Source organism: Phocoena sinus, chromosome 2, assembly GCF_008692025.1.
Source record: "Phocoena sinus isolate mPhoSin1 chromosome 2, mPhoSin1.pri, whole genome shotgun sequence".
Classification (NCBI taxonomy): domain Eukaryota; kingdom Metazoa; phylum Chordata; class Mammalia; order Artiodactyla; family Phocoenidae; genus Phocoena; species Phocoena sinus.
In genome coordinates, this window is record NC_045764.1 from 143,597,735 (window position 1) to 143,616,703 (window position 18,969).

At 37.0% G+C, this 18,969-nt stretch overlaps 1 protein-coding gene across 4 annotated transcripts in view; it reads left to right on the plus strand.

The window, feature by feature from the left end:
- Window positions 1–17,819, plus strand: part of MPP5 (membrane palmitoylated protein 5) — a 102,789-nt gene extending 84,970 nt beyond the window's left edge. For all 4 annotated transcript variants that reach the window (XM_032620838.1, XM_032620847.1, XM_032620858.1 and 1 more), the window contains 4 exons: window positions 836–1,003; window positions 2,051–2,253; window positions 3,997–4,107; window positions 14,785–17,819. In XM_032620838.1, coding sequence (XP_032476729.1) covers window positions 836–1,003; window positions 2,051–2,253; window positions 3,997–4,107; window positions 14,785–14,961 — 659 coding nt within the window. In that variant the 3' untranslated portion in view covers window positions 14,962–17,819. The remainder of the gene's footprint in view (window positions 1–835; window positions 1,004–2,050; window positions 2,254–3,996; window positions 4,108–14,784) is intronic.
- The last annotated feature ends 1,150 nt before the right edge of the window (window positions 17,820–18,969 follow it).

The following is an 18,969-nucleotide window of genomic DNA, read 5'->3' on the forward strand; positions in this document are numbered from 1 at the left end:
TAAGATGGTCCCCTGCCCCCATAGAACTTGTAGCTGACGGTCTGACTACACATCTGATGCTCTTACCCAGTTAGCTGAAGTAATATGATTGAGAAGATAGCAGGTCACTGGTTGTCTGCCTTTGTTCTTACCACTTGACAGCTCTGATTTCATCTGGATTATGGGCTTTAGGAATGTTACCCCACCTGTTATAATTTATACCTCTTCTTGAATCATGATCTCAGGTTAGTATTAGTATTCCAGGATAAAGTAAACATAAGTGTAGAAAGTTGGATAGCATAGATATGCTGTGTTTTCAAGTTATATGATCACAGAAAAGTATTCCAGCTTTCTCTGATAACACTAATTGCAGCACTATCTGTAAATGTTTGTCATGCCAGGTATTGTTTGCAGCATATACATTGTCTTCTCCTTAAACCAACCCTCTAATTAAAGTATTAGTATCCCCATTTTACAAAAATGACAGATATTATTCTCATTAGTTTATGCCTTGGTGCCTCACCCTCTGTCAAAGTATTGGCTGCAAACTAGCTATTTGATATGAATCAGTATAGTTATATTGTATTAAACATTCAAACACAGTATGAAACAAGAAGCAATAAACATTTCTAGAAGGATTAATATATTATTTGCTTTATTTTCATAATCCTGGCAAGGATATAATGACATGGGAAAATACTCATGATTTTCCATATTACTGTCTTGATCCCAAAAGTTAAGCATTTTGAATGATAATAACTTGTGCTTTTTTTCAATTTTTTGTAAGATCTATGAGTATATATTTATTACATGGCAATAATTCTGTCTGAAGGGCTTAACTTTTTCTTTTTCAAAGATTATGACAATGAAGAGATCTTAACTTATGAGGAAATGTCACTTTATCATCAGCCAGCAAATAGGAAAAGACCTATCATTTTAATTGGTCCACAGAACTGTGGCCAGAATGAATTGCGTCAGAGGCTCATGAACAAAGAGAAAGACCGCTTTGCATCTGCAGTTCCTCGTAAGTTTGGATGCATTCCCATTTTCCTATGCTTTTCAGCTTACCACCTTAGAACCTAACTGTGTAGGGAAGTTTTTCACCCATTTCATCAAAAGAGTGTTGTCCAAGAAAGAGGAACTTTGTTTTAACCAAATCTTTTGAGAATTTGCTATTAAAGATAGTCACTCTTGATAAATATACATTTTCTCTAAGAGTATGGTACTAATTACGTTCTAAATGAATTTCAATTTGGGCCTCTTACAATGCCCTGCTCAGTATGGAATCAGCTCCTGTTTTTTTTAACTGATGCAGAAGATAAAAATTTAGACCTAATTTAGACCTAATTTCTGAATACAGAAGTTCTGTTTAAAGATTGGATAGTACCTAATCTTATGGAAAAACTGAGTGATAGTATTTTATTTTACTTTTAAAGTTTAGTTATTTATATTTATTTTTGGCTGCGTTGGGTCTTCGTTGCTGTGCGTGGGCTTTCTCTAGTTGCAGCAAATAGGGGCTACTCTTTGTTGCAGTGCGTGGGCTTCTCATTGCGGTGGCTTCTCTTGCTGCAGAGCAAGGGCTCTAGACACGTGGACTTCAGTAGTTGGGGCACGCGGGCTCAGTAGTTGTGGCTTGTGGGCTCTAGAGTGCAGGCTCAGTAGGTTGTGGCGCATGGGTTTAGTTGCTCCACGGCATGTGGGATCTTCCCAGACCAGGGCTCAAATCCGTGTCCCCTGGATTGGCAAGCAGATTCTTAACCACTGTGCCACCAGGGAGGTCCCCAGAGTGATAGTATTTTAAATGAAATGCAAGATGAAGTAATTGGAGTGTAAGCATAAAACATATTAAAGGTAATGGTTATTAAGATAGTAAAAACACAGTTTTGTTCATTTCTCAATCTAGAAATAAAACCAGTCAATGTTAAATTAAACACATGGGGGTCTAACATTTCCTTAATTCATTATTTTTAAATTTGTATTACAAAATAAACATTTTTTCTGACTAACAGAATTATCCCTCATCCTTACTCTGATCCACGTCCATTATTTTTACCTCATTTTGTTTGCCTAGATACAACTCGGAGTCGGCGAGACCATGAAGTAGCCGGTAGAGATTACCACTTTGTTTCACGGCAGGCATTTGAGGCAGACGTAGCAGCTGGAAAGTTCATTGAGCATGGTGAATTTGAGAAAAATTTGTATGGAACCAGCATAGATTCTGTACGGCAAGTGATCAACTCGGGCAAAATATGTCTTTTAAGTCTTCGTACACAGGTAAAACTATTTTGGTTTAGGGTGTTGAACTTGAGGACATTTTTCACAGAGTAATTTTTAGTGGGAACTGTGTTTTGGTCCAAGAACCACAGGACCTAATTAAGTTCTCATACAGTTTTTTCACACTGATTCCCTACGAATTTAGGTTGCTAAATCTCTTTCAGTTTCCTCTGAGGGGAAAATACATATATTCCATACTTACATATATACACATGTACATGTTTTCTGAAATTTAAAATACAGTAGCTGTAGTGCTGGTAAATGTGTATATACTTTAGTATTTTAAAGGTTATAAAAGGTTATAAAATACTTTGGTATTTTAAAGGTTATAAAAGAATTTCCCTTTCCTGATTCTTATATGAGAAAAATTAGAATAATTAGAGGTCATTTTTATGGTTTTAAATGACGTAGTTCAAGTATTAGTAAGTATCATTATGAGTGCTGGGTTGTATCTAACGAAATGTCCACTGTTCTATTATCTGTCATACAAAAGAAAACCTTCAAAAATTACTAACAGTTTCTTTTCAGATTTCCATTAAAAATAAAATAATTTTAGAAATTTGGGATTTTTAAGATTGTGTTTGTTGTGAATTTTTTTTCTTTTTCTACATTGTACAGCTTTAGCATAAAACTTTGCTAAATGTGGTGGAACCTACTGTGTATGTCAACTCACGAGACATAGGCAGTGGTAATTAAAGAGATGTATATGAAAGAGAATTGAGGGACTTCCCTGGTGGCGCAGGGGTTAAGAATCCGCCTGCCAGTGCAGGGGACACGGGTACAAGCCCTGGTTTGGGAAGATCCCACATGCCGCAGAGCAACTAAGCCCGTGCACCACAACTACCGAGCCTGTGCTCTAGAGCCTATGAACCACAGCTGCTGAGCCCGTGTGCCACAACTACTGAAGCCCATGTGCCTAGAGCCCGTGCTCCGCAACAAGAGAAGCCACCGCAATGAGAAGCCCACACGCCACAACGAAGAGTAGTACACCCCGCTCACCACAACTAGAGAAAGCCCGCGCACAGCAACAAAGACCCAACGCAGCCAAAGATAAATAAATTTATTAAAAAAGAGAGAGAGAGAGAGAGAGAGAATTGATTCCAAAATGGCTTTCCTGAAATAGTAATTAGGTTTTCTTTATTTTTTAGTGAACAAAAGAGCTTATTAGTCTCTGCTGTTTCAATTATAAATATCAGACTTAAGAGAAGGATTGATGTTTTTACTAAATTCCTTCAGAATTCTTTATATTATTTTGGCTAACAGATTTACCAAAGAACTTAGAGTAGTTAAGCATATTGTCTTAATTACTGTTTTTTAGATAGAAAAGGACATGTCCCTAATCCCATTTTTGTAGAGTGCTTCAATTTAGGGACACACATTCATGCAAAGGCAAGGTGAAAACCAGTCTCTTAATTCAGACAGTATGCTTTTTCTTCTTGGATGTGCTTTTCCAGAATTTTCTTTTGTATGTGTATGTGAAGTTTTTCTCTGGTTCTTTTTGCATTTAGACCCTGGCACATGGTAAGGTGACTGCTCATTTGTAATTCCTTCAAAACGGATTTTTAATATGGTTATTTTAATCTGTGTGTGATCTTATTAGCAGGGTATTTTATCATCACATAGTTGTAATTCTTCATTAATTTTATTTCATTACATATAAAGAGTAAGCCAATATTCTGTGTGTGTTATAGGTACACAATATATTCTTATATTGAATGGTTAAGATCTATCTTTTCTTTACAGTCATTGAAGACTCTCCGGAACTCAGACTTGAAACCATATATTATCTTCATTGCACCCCCTTCACAAGAAAGACTTCGGGCGTTATTGGCCAAAGAGGGCAAGAATCCAAAGGTAAAGTTATTATACTGTCATACTATTCCATTGAAAGTAACATGAAACAGTCATGGCTTAATATGTCACAGTGCTTAAAAACTACATCAGCTTAGGCTTTCAAACGGATTATTCTTTCTGCCATATCACTTTCCCCAAAACTGCCACAGTTGCCTCTGGTTGGACTTCAGCAGCTCTCCAAAGCAGGGGGCTTCTCTTGTTGTTCTGCATACATTCCCTATTATCACCCCAAATGTATGGTAGTAATACATACATTTTTATGTATTCCTACCATATATACATACAGTAATACATACACCTTTGGCATTTCTTAAAACTTCCTTACACTTCTTCACACAGATCTATGTTATTTCTAACAAGGATTAGGTAACACCCTCCCCCCACACCAAATATTCTCAGCAGATTCTTAGGGATTACCCACTTTTATCTGCAGATAGTCCACATATGCAAGGAGCCAAACTTGAGTCCTCTTGCTTTTCTCTTCTTTTTTCTCATTGAAATTTTATGTTCTGTTTGTCTTCTGCCTTTGATCTTTTCGTATGATCTGAAATGGAAAAATGTTTTTAGTTATTTTTTTTTTGCCAGAATATAGTCAAATTTTATTTTATATGTTATAAGGTACAGACATATGATGCCAGAGATTGTACTTTAAATTTGGCATTGAAAAAATATAATTTGGAAATATAAATAATTATTCAAAGTTCCATAATGTATTACTCCTCAGATTTGAAATTCAGAATCTGGCCTTCCTTTCCTCTGCCCCAAGATATCAGTCACCGTGAGGCTGCGAATCTTGTGTTGCAACATGCAGCAGAGAATTCATCTTTGATCCTTTAACTCTGAGCAACACTTAGTTTTCTTTAGTTTCATAGCAGAAAATAGCTGCTCACAAACATAAGTACTTCCAAACATGGACAGAATCTTTGCATAATGGTTTTTATATTTAGGGTAACCTCCCAAGTTATCTGTAGAATTCTGGGATTCCAATGTTATCATATTTGGCTTTCAGTATAGTGTTGACCTGCAATTCAGTAGCTTCCATTTGTAGCTCTTTATTCACATTATTAATACTAATTGAGAAAGGGGAACTAAACAAGATTAGTTCATTCTCATAAAGTTGGAAAAGTCAGAGAACGTTTTTTGGAATTGAGTCTTCAACTCTTTCATTTGGGGAATGTAGTTCAGGCTGTCGTTTTCATTTTCAAAAACTAATTTCATCGTAGGAAAGTGGGCCAGGTTGTTCCTTCCCAAATGAGTCTACCAAAGACAAAATTTCACTAGGAATGAGCCAACTGAATCATACATTTGTGTCACCACTTGTGAGCGCCTTTGCAGAGAAATATCCAGCATGTTTAGATATGTTATAATAATGTCAACCAAAAAGGTTAAGTCTCTGACCCAATCTTTGCTTGTAAGCTGAGGCTCAGATTTTCCTCTAGAAGACATGAAAAAGTGAGTTTCCTCCAACTGTTCAAAAAGCTGCCTTAGGACCACACCACAATTCAGCCACTTAAGTTCCATAGAGCAGAACATGTTTCCATATTGTGCGTCTAACTGATTAAACACAGCACCGATTTCTGTGGTCCGAGCCATGGGAGTGTATCCGGGTTATGGTATAAACTATGTCCATGACATGATCCATTTTTAATCTTTTAGCACAAAGCGTCTCCTGGAGAATGAGACCGTGCAGAGACTTAAGTTCCTTGTCTTGGCAAAGCCCTGACACTTTAGATTTTAGTTTTGTAACTAGTTCTTTAACCATCACAGAGTCATCATCTGTGCTAATACTTACCAGCTTTGACCAGTCCATGTTAAATTTTTTTAAGACTTTTCTCATCACGTAAAACTATTTCCTGATGTTGTGCCTGTTATGGGAACCATGTCCAGAAGTTCTTTGATCACATCAAAAGTTTCATTGACACCATGAATAAATACAGCTACGTGGGGGGGGCGTTATTTCCATCCACACCTTCCTGAGCTACAATGGAAAAAAGCCACAAATGATTCAGCTTTTTCTTGCAACTTGTCCTGCAAGTTCTCAGTCGTATTGTTAACATGCTGGGCAACAACATTACCAGTTAGTCTTATGTTGGCAAGTGCGTGTCTGTTCAGGGCACATGATTTCTGCTGCGCTCAACAGACAGTCTTTGATAAACTCACCATCTGCAAGAGGTTTTGCTGACCAGGCAATTTTCTCACTTAATACATAACTACATTTCATGGCAGCATCACTTATTCTTTCCACGTTCAAAAGCAAATCATGTTGAAATTTCAGTCTTTTTTTCAGTTTGTTGAATTTTCTATCACATCTTTTCTGTAAATCCATCGTGGTTCCTATGATGGTTGCTTTCATAATGGTGTTTTAGGTTACATTCTCTGGACACAGACAGGCTTTGTTTGCATATTAAACATGTAGGAACATTCTTTACCTCCACAAATACGCTCTCTCACATTTTTCTTGAAATGCATGGCTTTCTTATTCTTTCGTTTTCCCATTCTCCAAGTGCTCTTTTCCGTCTCTTTCATCTTGGCCTTGGCTTTTTTCTCCAACAAGGTCCAGAACTACAGCAAGCCCACCGATCTCTGTTCCTTGCTTCTCTTCCAAGGCTCGCTGTGCATCGGCCTGTGACTTGAAGTCAATATAGGCGATCCTTTCACTCATCCTATCCTTGCTCACCAATCTGATTTGAAAAGCATCCTAAAACACTTCTATTAATTCATGCTGAGTGACTTTGTCAGGCAGGTTCTTGATCAAAAGTGTTTTGGCATTTCGATCTTTCTTTGTTTCCTTTCCCTTTGGTTTCTTCAATTTAGTTTCATATCCAGGGCCCTTTGTTTCACTGAGTTCCAGGGCTTTTTCCTGGTCATCAGCGGATTTAAAATTCACTAACCAAATCTCCTTCTAATTTCTGTTTTTTGGTTTCAGTGGAAGCCTTCTGTTTGGTCATTTCCTTCTGTTTATCAGGTGCTTTCTTCGTAGGCTCTTCATCCTCCTCCGAGTTCTCATGTCTCTTCTCATGGTCCTTGAGCTTGGCACTCCTCCTGTCTTTTGGCAAATTGGCCCCTGTGGCTCCCCTCCTGTGTGGTGATATTAATTTCTCAGCAAACATGGGAGCCAGAAACGGTTTTTTTCTATTTTATTTCTGGGAGCAGTAGCAACCTTCCTACCATTCTTAGGGACGACAGCCTCATCTCTGCTGCCATTGTCATTATCTTCTGACATCTCATCTTCCCCATCTTCTATTTCTTTTAGGGAAAGACTCATTTCCTTTAGTTCACCTTGATTTGTTTTCCTCTCCAGACTGAGAACTCATTGTTAACGGGACCAGCTTCCATCTCTACCCCCATCAAAATTAACAACATAAATAAGGAGTCTAAAGCCAGAAACTTTAACCATCACTTCCCAAATTAACCCGCACAGTGTCGTCCCTGACGAGTTCTCCTCCCTTTAAGGCTATCGCTGGTGTAGGGCACTGCCCACTCAGAGCCCTGCAGGCCATTACACGCAGCCAACCAGGACTGGACGCCCAGGAGAAGCCTGCAGCACCCCACAGGCACCAACAGGCCAGGAAGGCCCTCTCAGCAGCCGCCCAGGACTCTAGGCCCCAGGCAGCTAATTATTTTAGATGCTGGATGTGGTTGAGGTAGTCCATATTATACCAAACAGTACTAAAAATTAAATGATAATATATTGATATATTAATCAGAAAGCATTGACATTTTATTTAAATGTATGAAATGAAAACCGTCAAGTGACATGCTATATCAAAGTAACAAATACTCTTCCTTGTTTTTTGCCAATTTCCTAAAAATTTCTATTTTACAAAGGAATCACTTAGATCTCATTTCATTTGCTATGCCTTTAAATCTCCTTAAAAGCCATAAAAACACATAATAATATTCCTCCCTAAAATCTCCTCAAAAGTCTTTGATTCTTGACTATTCACCACACCCATCAGCCCTCTTTCTTCCTTCCCAAGGTATCTTTTTCTACTCTGGGTCTACTTACATTTGTTATTCAGTCTGTATGTGAAGGTGGTATTTTTCAGTGTCTTCGACATCAGGGACTTTCCCATCCTTTGTGCTGAGCATAATTCTGGTTGCTTTATTTAGGCTAAGTAGGCCAGCTGGTTAAAGTAGTGTTTCACTCCTTTTTCATTTTTGCAACACAAGTGCAAGTTCATAAATAAGTAGGGTCAGAGTATCTGCTGTCCTAAGCACTTGAGATGATACAAAAGAAATCTGAGACATAAAGTGGGGGAGGTGGTGGTGGTGGGATGAACTGGGAGATTGGGATTGACATATAGACACTAATATGTATAAAATAGATAACTAATAAGAACCTGCTGTATTAAAAAACTAAAATAAAATTCAAAAAAAATATGAGACATGTTTGCTGGCTGTTCTTGAGGAGGATCACATATAATAAGGAAAACTAGATCGACAGTCTATGAAACTTGGTGCCCAGTTAACTACTTTGGTAGACCAGAAATACTGTAGTGGTTCTAGGAGAGGAATGCACATAAAGGACCAAAATGGACTCCATTTTACTTGTTCAACCTAATTTTCTATTTTCTGACATGCACACTTATTTTTTGTTAGGTTATTCTTCTCCAGCAAGAATTTGATACCATGCCAAGGGCCACATGCCGTTCCAAAACATGTTAAGCAACTTTCTTTTGGTTGGTGGTCTCTGCCAGGGCTCTCATGGAATTTTTTAACCTATTTTATTTTTGATATTTTAATATTTAATTGTAATATTTAATATTTTAAATATTTTTACCTACTTTATTTTTAATTCAGATTGAGTGAGTTCTAGAAAGAATACCTATTAACAGTTGACCCTTGAACAATGTGGGGTTTGGGCACCAGAACCTCCACACAGTTGAAAATCTGTGTGCAACTTATAGTTGGCCCTCCATATCTGCAGTTCCACACCTTCAGATTCAACCAACTGCAGACAGTGTAGTACTTGTAGTATTAACTATTGAAAAAAATCTGTGTACAAGTGAACTGTGCATTTCAAGCCTGTGTTGTTCAAGGGTCAACTATATACATGTTTTTAAAGCAGGAACTTAATCAGTTACCACAATGTTTTAGCAGTATACAATGTGCTTGATTTTCTAATTATAGTTTTCTAATTTTAAAAAATTAACTTTATTGAGATTACTTTACATGCATGCATTTTAATTGTATAATTTAGTGAGTTTTGGCAAAATGTGTACCTGTGAAACCACTATGCCAATCAACATTTAGAACATTTGCATCACTCTAGAAAAGTTCTCTCATGCCCCTTTAAACTTAATACCCCTCCACTCTTTCCTAGGTAACCACTTACCTACTTTCTGTCACTATAGATTTGTCTGTTCTGGAAGTTCGTATAAATGGAAACCATTTATAAGTTTAAGTTTATAACCATTTATAAGTAAGTTTAAATTTGTATCTAGCTTTTATTAAAATAAATTTATTTATTTATTATTTATTTTTGGCTGTGTTGGGTCTTCATTGCTGCACGCGGGCTTTCTCTAGTTGCAGTGAGTGGGGGCCACTCTTCGTTGAGGTGTGTGGGCTTCTCATTGCGGTGGCTTCTCTTGTTGTGGAGCATGGGCTCTAGGCGCTAGGGCTTCAGCACCTGTGGCACGTGGGCTCAGTAGCTGTGGCTCGCTTGCTCTAGAGTGCAGGCTCAGCAGTTGTGGCACACGGGCTTAGTTGCTCTGTGGCATGTGGGATCTTCCTGGACCAGGGCTCGAACCCGTGTCCCCTGCATTGGCAGGCAGGTTCTTAACCACTGCGCCACCAAGGAAGTCCTGTATCTAGCTTTTGATAAGTATAATGTTTTTAAGATTCATCTGTGTTGCATCTAACAGTAGTTCATATCTTATTGCTGAGTTGTGTACCGTGATCTAAATATATCACAATTTGTCCATTCACCAGTTAAAAAACATTAGGGTTGTTTCCAATTTTGAGCTGGTGACTAAAGCAGCTCTAAACATTCATAGTTTTTTGGTGGACATATGTTTTCATTTTTCTTGAATTGCTGGATCAAATGATAAGTGTATGTTTTAAGTGTATAAAAAGTACAAAACTATTTTATAAACAGTTTTTCTTTCTACACTCTCACTTTGGTTCCATTTGCTCTATATCCTTACCAACTTTTGCTGTTGTTGTTTTGTAACAACTTTTTAGTCATTCTAATAGGTGTGAAGTGTTACCATTGTGGTTTTCATTTGCATTTTCCTGATGACTAATGATAGCATCTTTTCATGTAGTCATTTGGACAAATTCTTTTGTGAAATGTCTCAAGTTTTATTTTTTTTAATTGAGTTGCTTTCTTGCTGAATTGTAAAAATTCTTTATATATTCTGGATATAAATATTTTTTCAAACTCTTTGTAATTTAAAAACATATTTTTTGAAGATCAGAATTGTTTTTAATGAAGTACCTCTGTCCCTTGGTATGCATGGGAGATTGGTTTCAGCACCTGCTGCGATGCCAAAATGGAGGATGCTTAAGTCCCATACTTGGCCTTCCATATCCACAGTTTCATGTCTTCAGATTCAACCAACCATGGATCATGTAGAACTGTATTTATTGAAAAACATCTCTGTATACACAGTTCAAACCTGTGTTGTTCAAGGGTCAACTGCATAATTTTTTTCATTTTTCTTATGGTTAATGATTTTTGTGTATTGTCTAAAAAAATTTGCCTACTCCAAGATTATAAAGATTGATTCTGTATTTTCTTCTAAAAGCTTTCTTGTATTAGCTTTCCCTTGAAGGTCTATAATCTATCTCAAATTAATCTTTATTTTAGTGTGATGTAAGGGTTTGGTTTTTTTTAATCACACATGGCTATCCAATTGCTTTAGTATCATTTCTTGAAAAAGGCTATCCTTTTTTCCCCATTGAATTACATTGGCATCTTTGTCAAAAATGACTTGACCAAATACATAGCGGGGAGGGATTATTTCTGGACTCTATTCTGTATTTATGCTAAATCACATTGTCTTGATTACTGTAGCTTTATCTTTTCTCGAAAAATGGTCATTAAAAGGAATGAAGTACTGATACATGGTACAACATGGATGAACCTTGAAAGCATAAGTAAAAGAACCCAGTCACAAAAGACCATATTTTGTATGATTCTATTATTTGGAATGTCCAGAATAAGCAAATCTATAGAGACCTGAAGTAGATTAGTGGTTTCCTAGGGCTGGGGGTTGGGAGAAAATGGGGAGTGGCTGCTAATGACTATGGGGTTTTGGAGGGAGGGGGGTGAGGGGGGATGGAGGGTGATGAAAATATTTTGAAATTGATTGTGGTGTTGATTGCACAACTCCTCTGTGACTATACTAAAAACTATTGAATTGTACATTTTAAGTGGGTAAATTGTATGAATCCCCCATTGAATTGCTTCCAGTTCACCATTAAATGGGTGAATTGTAAATGAATTATATCTCAAGAAACCTGTTATCTGGGCAAAATAAATCCCAGTAGGCTTTTCTCTGGAAATTGAAAAGATTATTTTAAAATTGTATGGAAATTTTAAAGAATAACCAAAACACTTTAGAAAAAGAAATAAGTTGGGAGACATTTTTGTTAATTTTCTTTATTGTTTGACTATTTTCCATTTAATTGACTTATTTTTATTCTTATACTTACTTTGGCTTTAATTTGCACTTGCTCTAGTTTCTGAAGAGAATTAGATGATTTTTAAACCTTTCTTCTTTTCTAATATAAAGTTATAAATTTCCTTCTAAGTAGTTCTTTAGTTGCATCCTACAAATTAAGGTTATATTTTTCATTACCATTTTGTTAGAAATATTTTCTAGTTTCCTCTGTCATTTTCTTTAACCCATGGGTTATTTAGAAGTATCTAATTTCCATCTGTTGGAGATTTATATTTTATTGATTTACAATTCCATTGTGGTAAGAGAACATACTCTGTAAGATGTCAGTCTTTCAAATCTTGGTGAGTCTTATTTTATGACCCAGTATCTGTTCTATCTTGGTGCATGTTCCTGCACACCAGTAAGAATGTATATTTTGCAGCTGTTGGGTAAAGGGTGGTGTATCTTATTGCCTTTTATGTTTTATCTCCTTTGGTATTTAATAGTGTTTTATCACACAGTAGAAGTGTTGAGTAAAAACAAATTCTCAATTTTAACTCTGTGAGATAGTGCTAATTAAGAAAGTGATGGTGTTCCTCACCAAATGCAAAATTTAAATAATCAGTTATTTCATTGTACTGTGAATCTGTTCTGCTGTAATGGGGGCTTGAGAGTGGTAAACTAATAGTATGAACTATTATGGTCAATTTTGCCTATAGATAATTTTTTCAGGCCAAAGATATTTGAGCAAAAACATTTTGTTTCAATTTCATCATGAATTGTAATTTGAAAAATTAAAACATAAACTACCAAGTAAATAAGTCATTTTGGCAAAAGATGAATACTTAAATTTGATAAACTAGGTGGATTAGATACTCAGGTGAATCTATGTAAGATGTGGGGCTTAACATTTATATTTCAAATCTAGTAACACAAGGTTTAGATTCTACCTTGAATTCTAGAATGTTCTTTCAATAATCTTGAGCTTTGAGTAGACATAAGTTTTAACCAGAATGTCACAGTATGTTCAGTTACAGTGGTGTAGTAGAGTCCCTGCTGGGAAACAAAGGATTCTGTGTACCAGAGCCAGATGCACAACATTCCAGAATGAAAATTAGAGGACCACACAAGAAACTAATTCAGGACAAGCCAGAGCTGTCATTTTTTTTTTTTCCTTGACTTATGTTTGTTTTTATCTTTAATATCCCATAACTTAAAGACAATGATATAAAATTAATAATACTTAACACTATGATATATGATCTTATGTTACATGATAAGGAAATAAGAGAGGGAAGAAAACAAAGATATTTTAATAGAAATGTATTCTGAAGTAAATAATGAAGAAATACTTATGACAACTACAGTCCTTATTTCTTTAAGTGGTCACATGGTCATAGGTGGTATTTGTAACTACTTTCTTCTACTACGGTTTTTTTTTTTTTTAACATCTTTATTGCAGTATAATTGCTTTACAATGGTGTGTTTCTGCTATATAACAAAGTGAATCAGTTATACATATGTTCCCATATCTCTTCCCTCTTGCATCTCCCTCCCTCCCACCCTCCCTATCCCACCCCTCTAGGTGGTCACAAACCACCGAGCTGATCTCCCTGTGCTATGCGGCTCTAGTGAGTTGGATGGACCTAGAGTCTGTCATACAGAGTGAAGTAAGTCAGAAAGAGAAAAACAAATACCGTATGCTAACACATATATATGGAATCTAAGAAAAAAAAGGTCATGAAGAACCTAGGGGTAAGACGGAATAAAGACACAGACCTACTAGAGAATGGACTTGAGGATATGGGGAAGGGGGAAGGGTAAGCTGTGACAAAGTGAGAGAGTGGCATGGACTTACATACACTGTCATATTTTTAATGTTTTCCTTCTGTTAAAAAAGTTCAACCAGTTGAAAGATACAAATTGTTTGGTATTGTGGGTCCAATATAGTATTGATGTGTGGCCTTTATGTCTGAGACATATGGACATTTAATTAGTTCTCTTCATCGACAGGGGTGATTTGGGGGCAGTTTCACTTTCTTGGACACATGTGCCTGATTATATGCCTGATTATCAGAAGGTTCTCGATAAGTTTTGCATATAACCTTGCCATCTGCTTATCTGTGAAACAGCTGTTTCCTTTATGCATTAAAGTAGCCTGCTCTATATGGCTTCCCAAACTCTTCTTAGGATACTTGTTTTTGCATCTTGAAGACCTCCTTTGTGTATTGAAAGCAGAGAAGCAATTTTAAAAGGTATTTCCTCCAAAAAATATATTAGATTATTAAAATCTTGGATTTCCAGCAGTGTTTTCATAGAAAAAGGTACCCATTCTGTTGATCCTTTTCTCATGATGTTTACTCTTTTTAACTCTGCAACAGATATAGAGGGCAGGGGTTCTTTATAAGAGCCAAGAGCAGGTGGCACTTGAGGTCCTGCCAGAAAGGTTCACTGTTACAGAAGATGTTATTTTTAGGAAGAGGTTATGGTGCCCTGAAATGTTTGAAAACGAACGTCTGTAGGGAATTCAAAGTAACAGTCTGTGCTCTTGAAGCCTCTAGTCTTGTGGATAAGACAGAAATATATAAAAACCTAAATAGCAGTATAAACAGGTTATATTGAGTTGCAAATGGTTCGCAGTGTGAGTGCTGAAGATACCAGAGCAAAGGAAATCCCTGTGGTCATGACAGGGTTGGGTTGAACACTGGAGGCTGAGTATTTTGAGACAGAAGGAAAGCAGTGCTAAGGCCATTTCTTGTTCTTCAGCCATCTCTGACTCATTGTATATTTTGGTAAGGAATGGATTACCTCATAATTTTTTTTTTTTTTTTTTTTTTTTTGCGGTACGCGGGCCTCTCACTGTTGTGGCCTCTCCCGTTGTGGACGGAGCACAGGCTCCGAACGCGCAGGCTCAGCGGCCATGGCTCACGGGCCCAGCCGCTCCGCGGCATGTGGGATCTTCCCGGACCGGGGCACGAACCCGTATCCCCTGCATCGGCAAGCGAACTCTCAACCACTGCGCCACCAGGGAAGCCCCTACCTCATAATTTTTATCTTCTCTTTGCAGCCTGAAGAGTTGAGAGAAATCATTGAGAAGACTAGAGAGATGGAGCAGAACAATGGCCACTACTTTGACACAGCAATTGTGAACTCGGATCTTGATAAAGCCTATCAGGAATTGCTTAGGTTGATTAACAAACTTGATACTGAACCTCAGTGGGTGCCATCCACTTGGCTGAGGTGAAGGAAACATCCATTCTGTGGCATGATTGGACTTGATCTGGCAAACTGCCAATAGGAAGATAGCCCTGATACTTGAGCAAGTCTCTAGAAGGTGGCAGGCAGTATAAATTGTAGACCTGTTCTTAGATCTTGAACTAGTGAGAAGAAAATCCCCTTAGGCAATTGATTAACAGCATTCTTTATTCTCTGTACATGGGCTTTAGAGGTTCTTGCCTCATTTGGGGATTTTAAATGGAAGTTTTCAACAGAGCAGTTCCATTTTATCCACATAAAAACCTTTTAATTCTGTTTTCACCTAACCAAGTCTTTTCTGCCTAGTCATATTTCCATGAAAAACTTTTGTGTGTATACACAATGGTCCATGTCTCACATAGTAATAAATATTGATGTTATTTAACAGTTAACTTAAATGACTTCATGGGAATTTGTGGGTGAAGGGAAACTGCTTCTCTGCACTGGGCAAGACAACAGTATTTGGTTAGTCACCAGAACTACTTTAAAAAAAAATGGTGCCACTTTGGTCTGGAGCTACTCTGTTAGGCTTGAATTCATTTGTATGTCTTTTAATTCATAAAAACATTCCGTTAGAAGCACCAATTTTTTAGCTCAAACTTGTGGATCAGACTTCACTGCACACGTGAAAGGTTTATGCAAAGGTCACACCTGTTTTAGTCTCTGATCTAAAACATGTACAACATATGCTGATCTTTTTAAAGGTATAATGATTTTCTGAATTTTTTTCTTTAATCGTTGCAACTGATTGGGTAACTTTTACTTCCTTTTCCTGATCTGCATAGTACAATAGAATGTATAAGTTACATTTTTATGAATGGCAGATATTGATATAAACTCTGTTGACTGTTAAGTTTCTTCCTCATGATGCAAATAGTTTTTTACATGCATAAAAGGACATAGCACATTTGACAGTTTTTTCATTTTTATATATGAGCACAGTATAATTTGATGACTGTGCCATATATGTAGGTAATAAACTGGAATTCTGTGATTAATATAGTTGCTGTACTGTATACTAATATTTAATAGATTGACAAATGGTCATTGACTACACTTGCTCAGCATTGGAATAAAATTATATGAGGGAAATGATATGACAATTGACTTTGAGATCAGAAGGAAAAGATGACCTGAAAGTCATTTGAACGTTTTAGGAAAAGAACATTGCAGGGGAAAAGTTAAGCATATAGAAATAGGTTTTTATCCTGATAAGGTCTGCCTCTTATGATCAGAATGCAACAAGCTAAATCATAAAACATTTAAGCTAATGAAACTTTCATACTGTCTCTATAGCTTTGTAGCTTTAAAATTCAACTTCTGTAATTGGCATGGAAAGTTAATTTGTAGTATTTTCAAGGCTTAAGGGATGGTGTGATGTGTGACAAACAACCTCAAATGTGAATGTCTTGATTTTATTTATATGGTGACTTTAGCTACAATTCCTGTCCCCAAAGCTAAACACTGGAATAATACTGAATTGTCACTTAATTTAACATAAGCAACTGTTTTTAATGAGTAGTTTGTCTCAGTGTCATGTACATACTTGAGTTTTTCTCCTTTGCATAATATTATTTGAACAAATTGTAGACAGTTTATATGCTGCCTTTTTCTGTTGAAATTCACATGGCCTCAAAGTTGGCTGTGGAATATATCTTGTGTGGAAATACTTTCAAGATAATGTTCCTTAGGAAGAAAGTAACATTCCTAGGTTGAGGTAAGGAATGCCATACATACTGTCTCTTCAGGTCTGAAACACTCCAGTTTATGGCAGGAAAATGCAAAGGTCACAGTGATTTTCAGCACTGAAAACAAGGCACCGTAAGTACTTAATCTTTTCAGTTTTCCAGTATACTTTCTCTTTAGGAATGAAAGGTAGTCTGTGGTAGACAGTGGAGTTTTGTGAGCTGCTTATAACTGACAACTATTTTCAACCCTACGATCTAAAACGTTTGCAGTTTGAGTCAAGTTAGAATGAGATTTTAGGCGGTGTCAGTAAGTGGCTGCTGCGCTAGTCCCTGAGTTACCTGTAGACCACAGGGCCAACGCTAGGGCCATGTGCTGTGCAGACTCAGGCATGGCTTTAACAAGCAAGTCCAAGTCCCCTACCGAGGCACATGCTATGCCGTAGTATACTTCTTAAAAATCTAAGCTGATGAGGTATTTTGGGGATCATTTAAGTCCTATATATTTTTCTTCCTCATCAGCAGTGGTAGAGGGATAGAAATGTTTATATCCCAACTTTCCTCAATCCTGGTGATATGGATGTGCTGATATTCGACATAGTCCCTACAAAGTGAAAACTGAGTTGTTGCTGACTTCCTTGAAAGAAAATGGAAAAAAGCCTTGCTCTCCACCTAGTTGTGCCCTACACCGCTCTGGCCAATTCCATTTCCTGTCCCTCTGTGGTTCTGATTGGAGACCCCAGTGTGGAGGGAGGTCTTAACCACTGATAGGAATGATACCAATCGCTAATGAAATGTACATTAGTTCAAGTAAGGAAATAATCTTCCTTTACTAAATTTCCTTAAGTCAGAACAAACAGAAAGGAGAATAGTGTTTAGATTAATCCAGATTTGCTTTCTATGAAAATCTAATGTCTGGATTTTTTTTTTCCTTTTCTCATGGCCTAAGGAATAATTTGAATGTAATTCTGTGAATGTGTGTGGAAAATTTAAACCAGGGATTTAGCCTTAATAAAGGTAACCTTTCTGACAGCTATTGTTAATTTTCCTTTGTACTCTTATCCTGCCTGTATCTATCTGCACTCTGTTGTTTTGAGATGTAACACTGCACATTGTAATGTAAAAATAAAAAGTAAAATTATATTTCAAATTTAAAAAGTCACTGAATACTTTCTCTTGCTGTGTTTATATCCTCTGCCATTCAAGGTTTCAACACATCTAAAATGACCCACCCTTGTCTTCAAGTTTTGCCAGAATCAAGTCCATTGGAACCTCTGGGTGAAACACAAATACGTTTTAATTTATTCTTCACAGTGGGGAAGTGCCCCCTACTGGCACAAATGTAGGTTCTGTTTCCTTAATTGTTTAAACTGTATTAAAGACAGACAACTTAAAGCTGTGAACTCTGGAACTAGTTTTCTGGGGAAGAAGGTATGTAATACTCAGGCGAATTCCACTACATGCAACCACCAATTTGAGAACACGGAGGATAGGATGACTTGTTGACAAATATATAACATATTTTCATTCTCCATTCTTCATCCCTTCCCTTTTTCTATAATACCTACTCTGTATCTCCCAAAGGAGGCCAATCAGGTACCAGAAAGTGTTTGTTACACATACACACACGCTACCCCAATCCAGCTTTCTATTCCTATTCCTGATCTACTCCCTTCCCATACAGCTTCAATCACCCCAACCCTACACAACAAATTTTCTGTCCACTCTTGTCTCTTTCTTTTTAACAATATGCTAAACTGTAAAATCTTCTGCACTTACTTATGTAGGGAGGGTAGCCAAAGCCAGTAAGTACCAGAGGTTTATGGTGCCACAGGAAAAACTCTAGGGTACTTCTCTGGCTTAGTTCCTTAAGTTGAACATAAATTTATCTAAACGAAAACCCACGAAACCTGGCTCTCTGCATCTACTTTCCAGCTAATTTTTGCCTCCTACAGAGCCATACATACATACATACCACTTAAGAACCAAGGCTCTGAAATCAAGATACATTTGGCCTGCCTTCCACCTGCAAAATGGAGATGATGGTATTTATAACTAACTCACTAGAATGTTGGGAGGATTAGATATTAAGCAGTTCATTGTTACCTATTTATTTTCAAGACTTAGGAACTCAGTTGTTGGTTTTCCAATCACTACTGAATTTACATTGAATCTGAGATTTTATTGTGAGCAGCAACAGGATTTCCTAAAAATCAGCTCCTCCAGGACAGGCCTTATGTCTTTACCTTTACCCAAAGTTTTTAACATAGGGGAGGCAAAAAGGATAGAAGGATGTAAAAATTCTGAAGGTA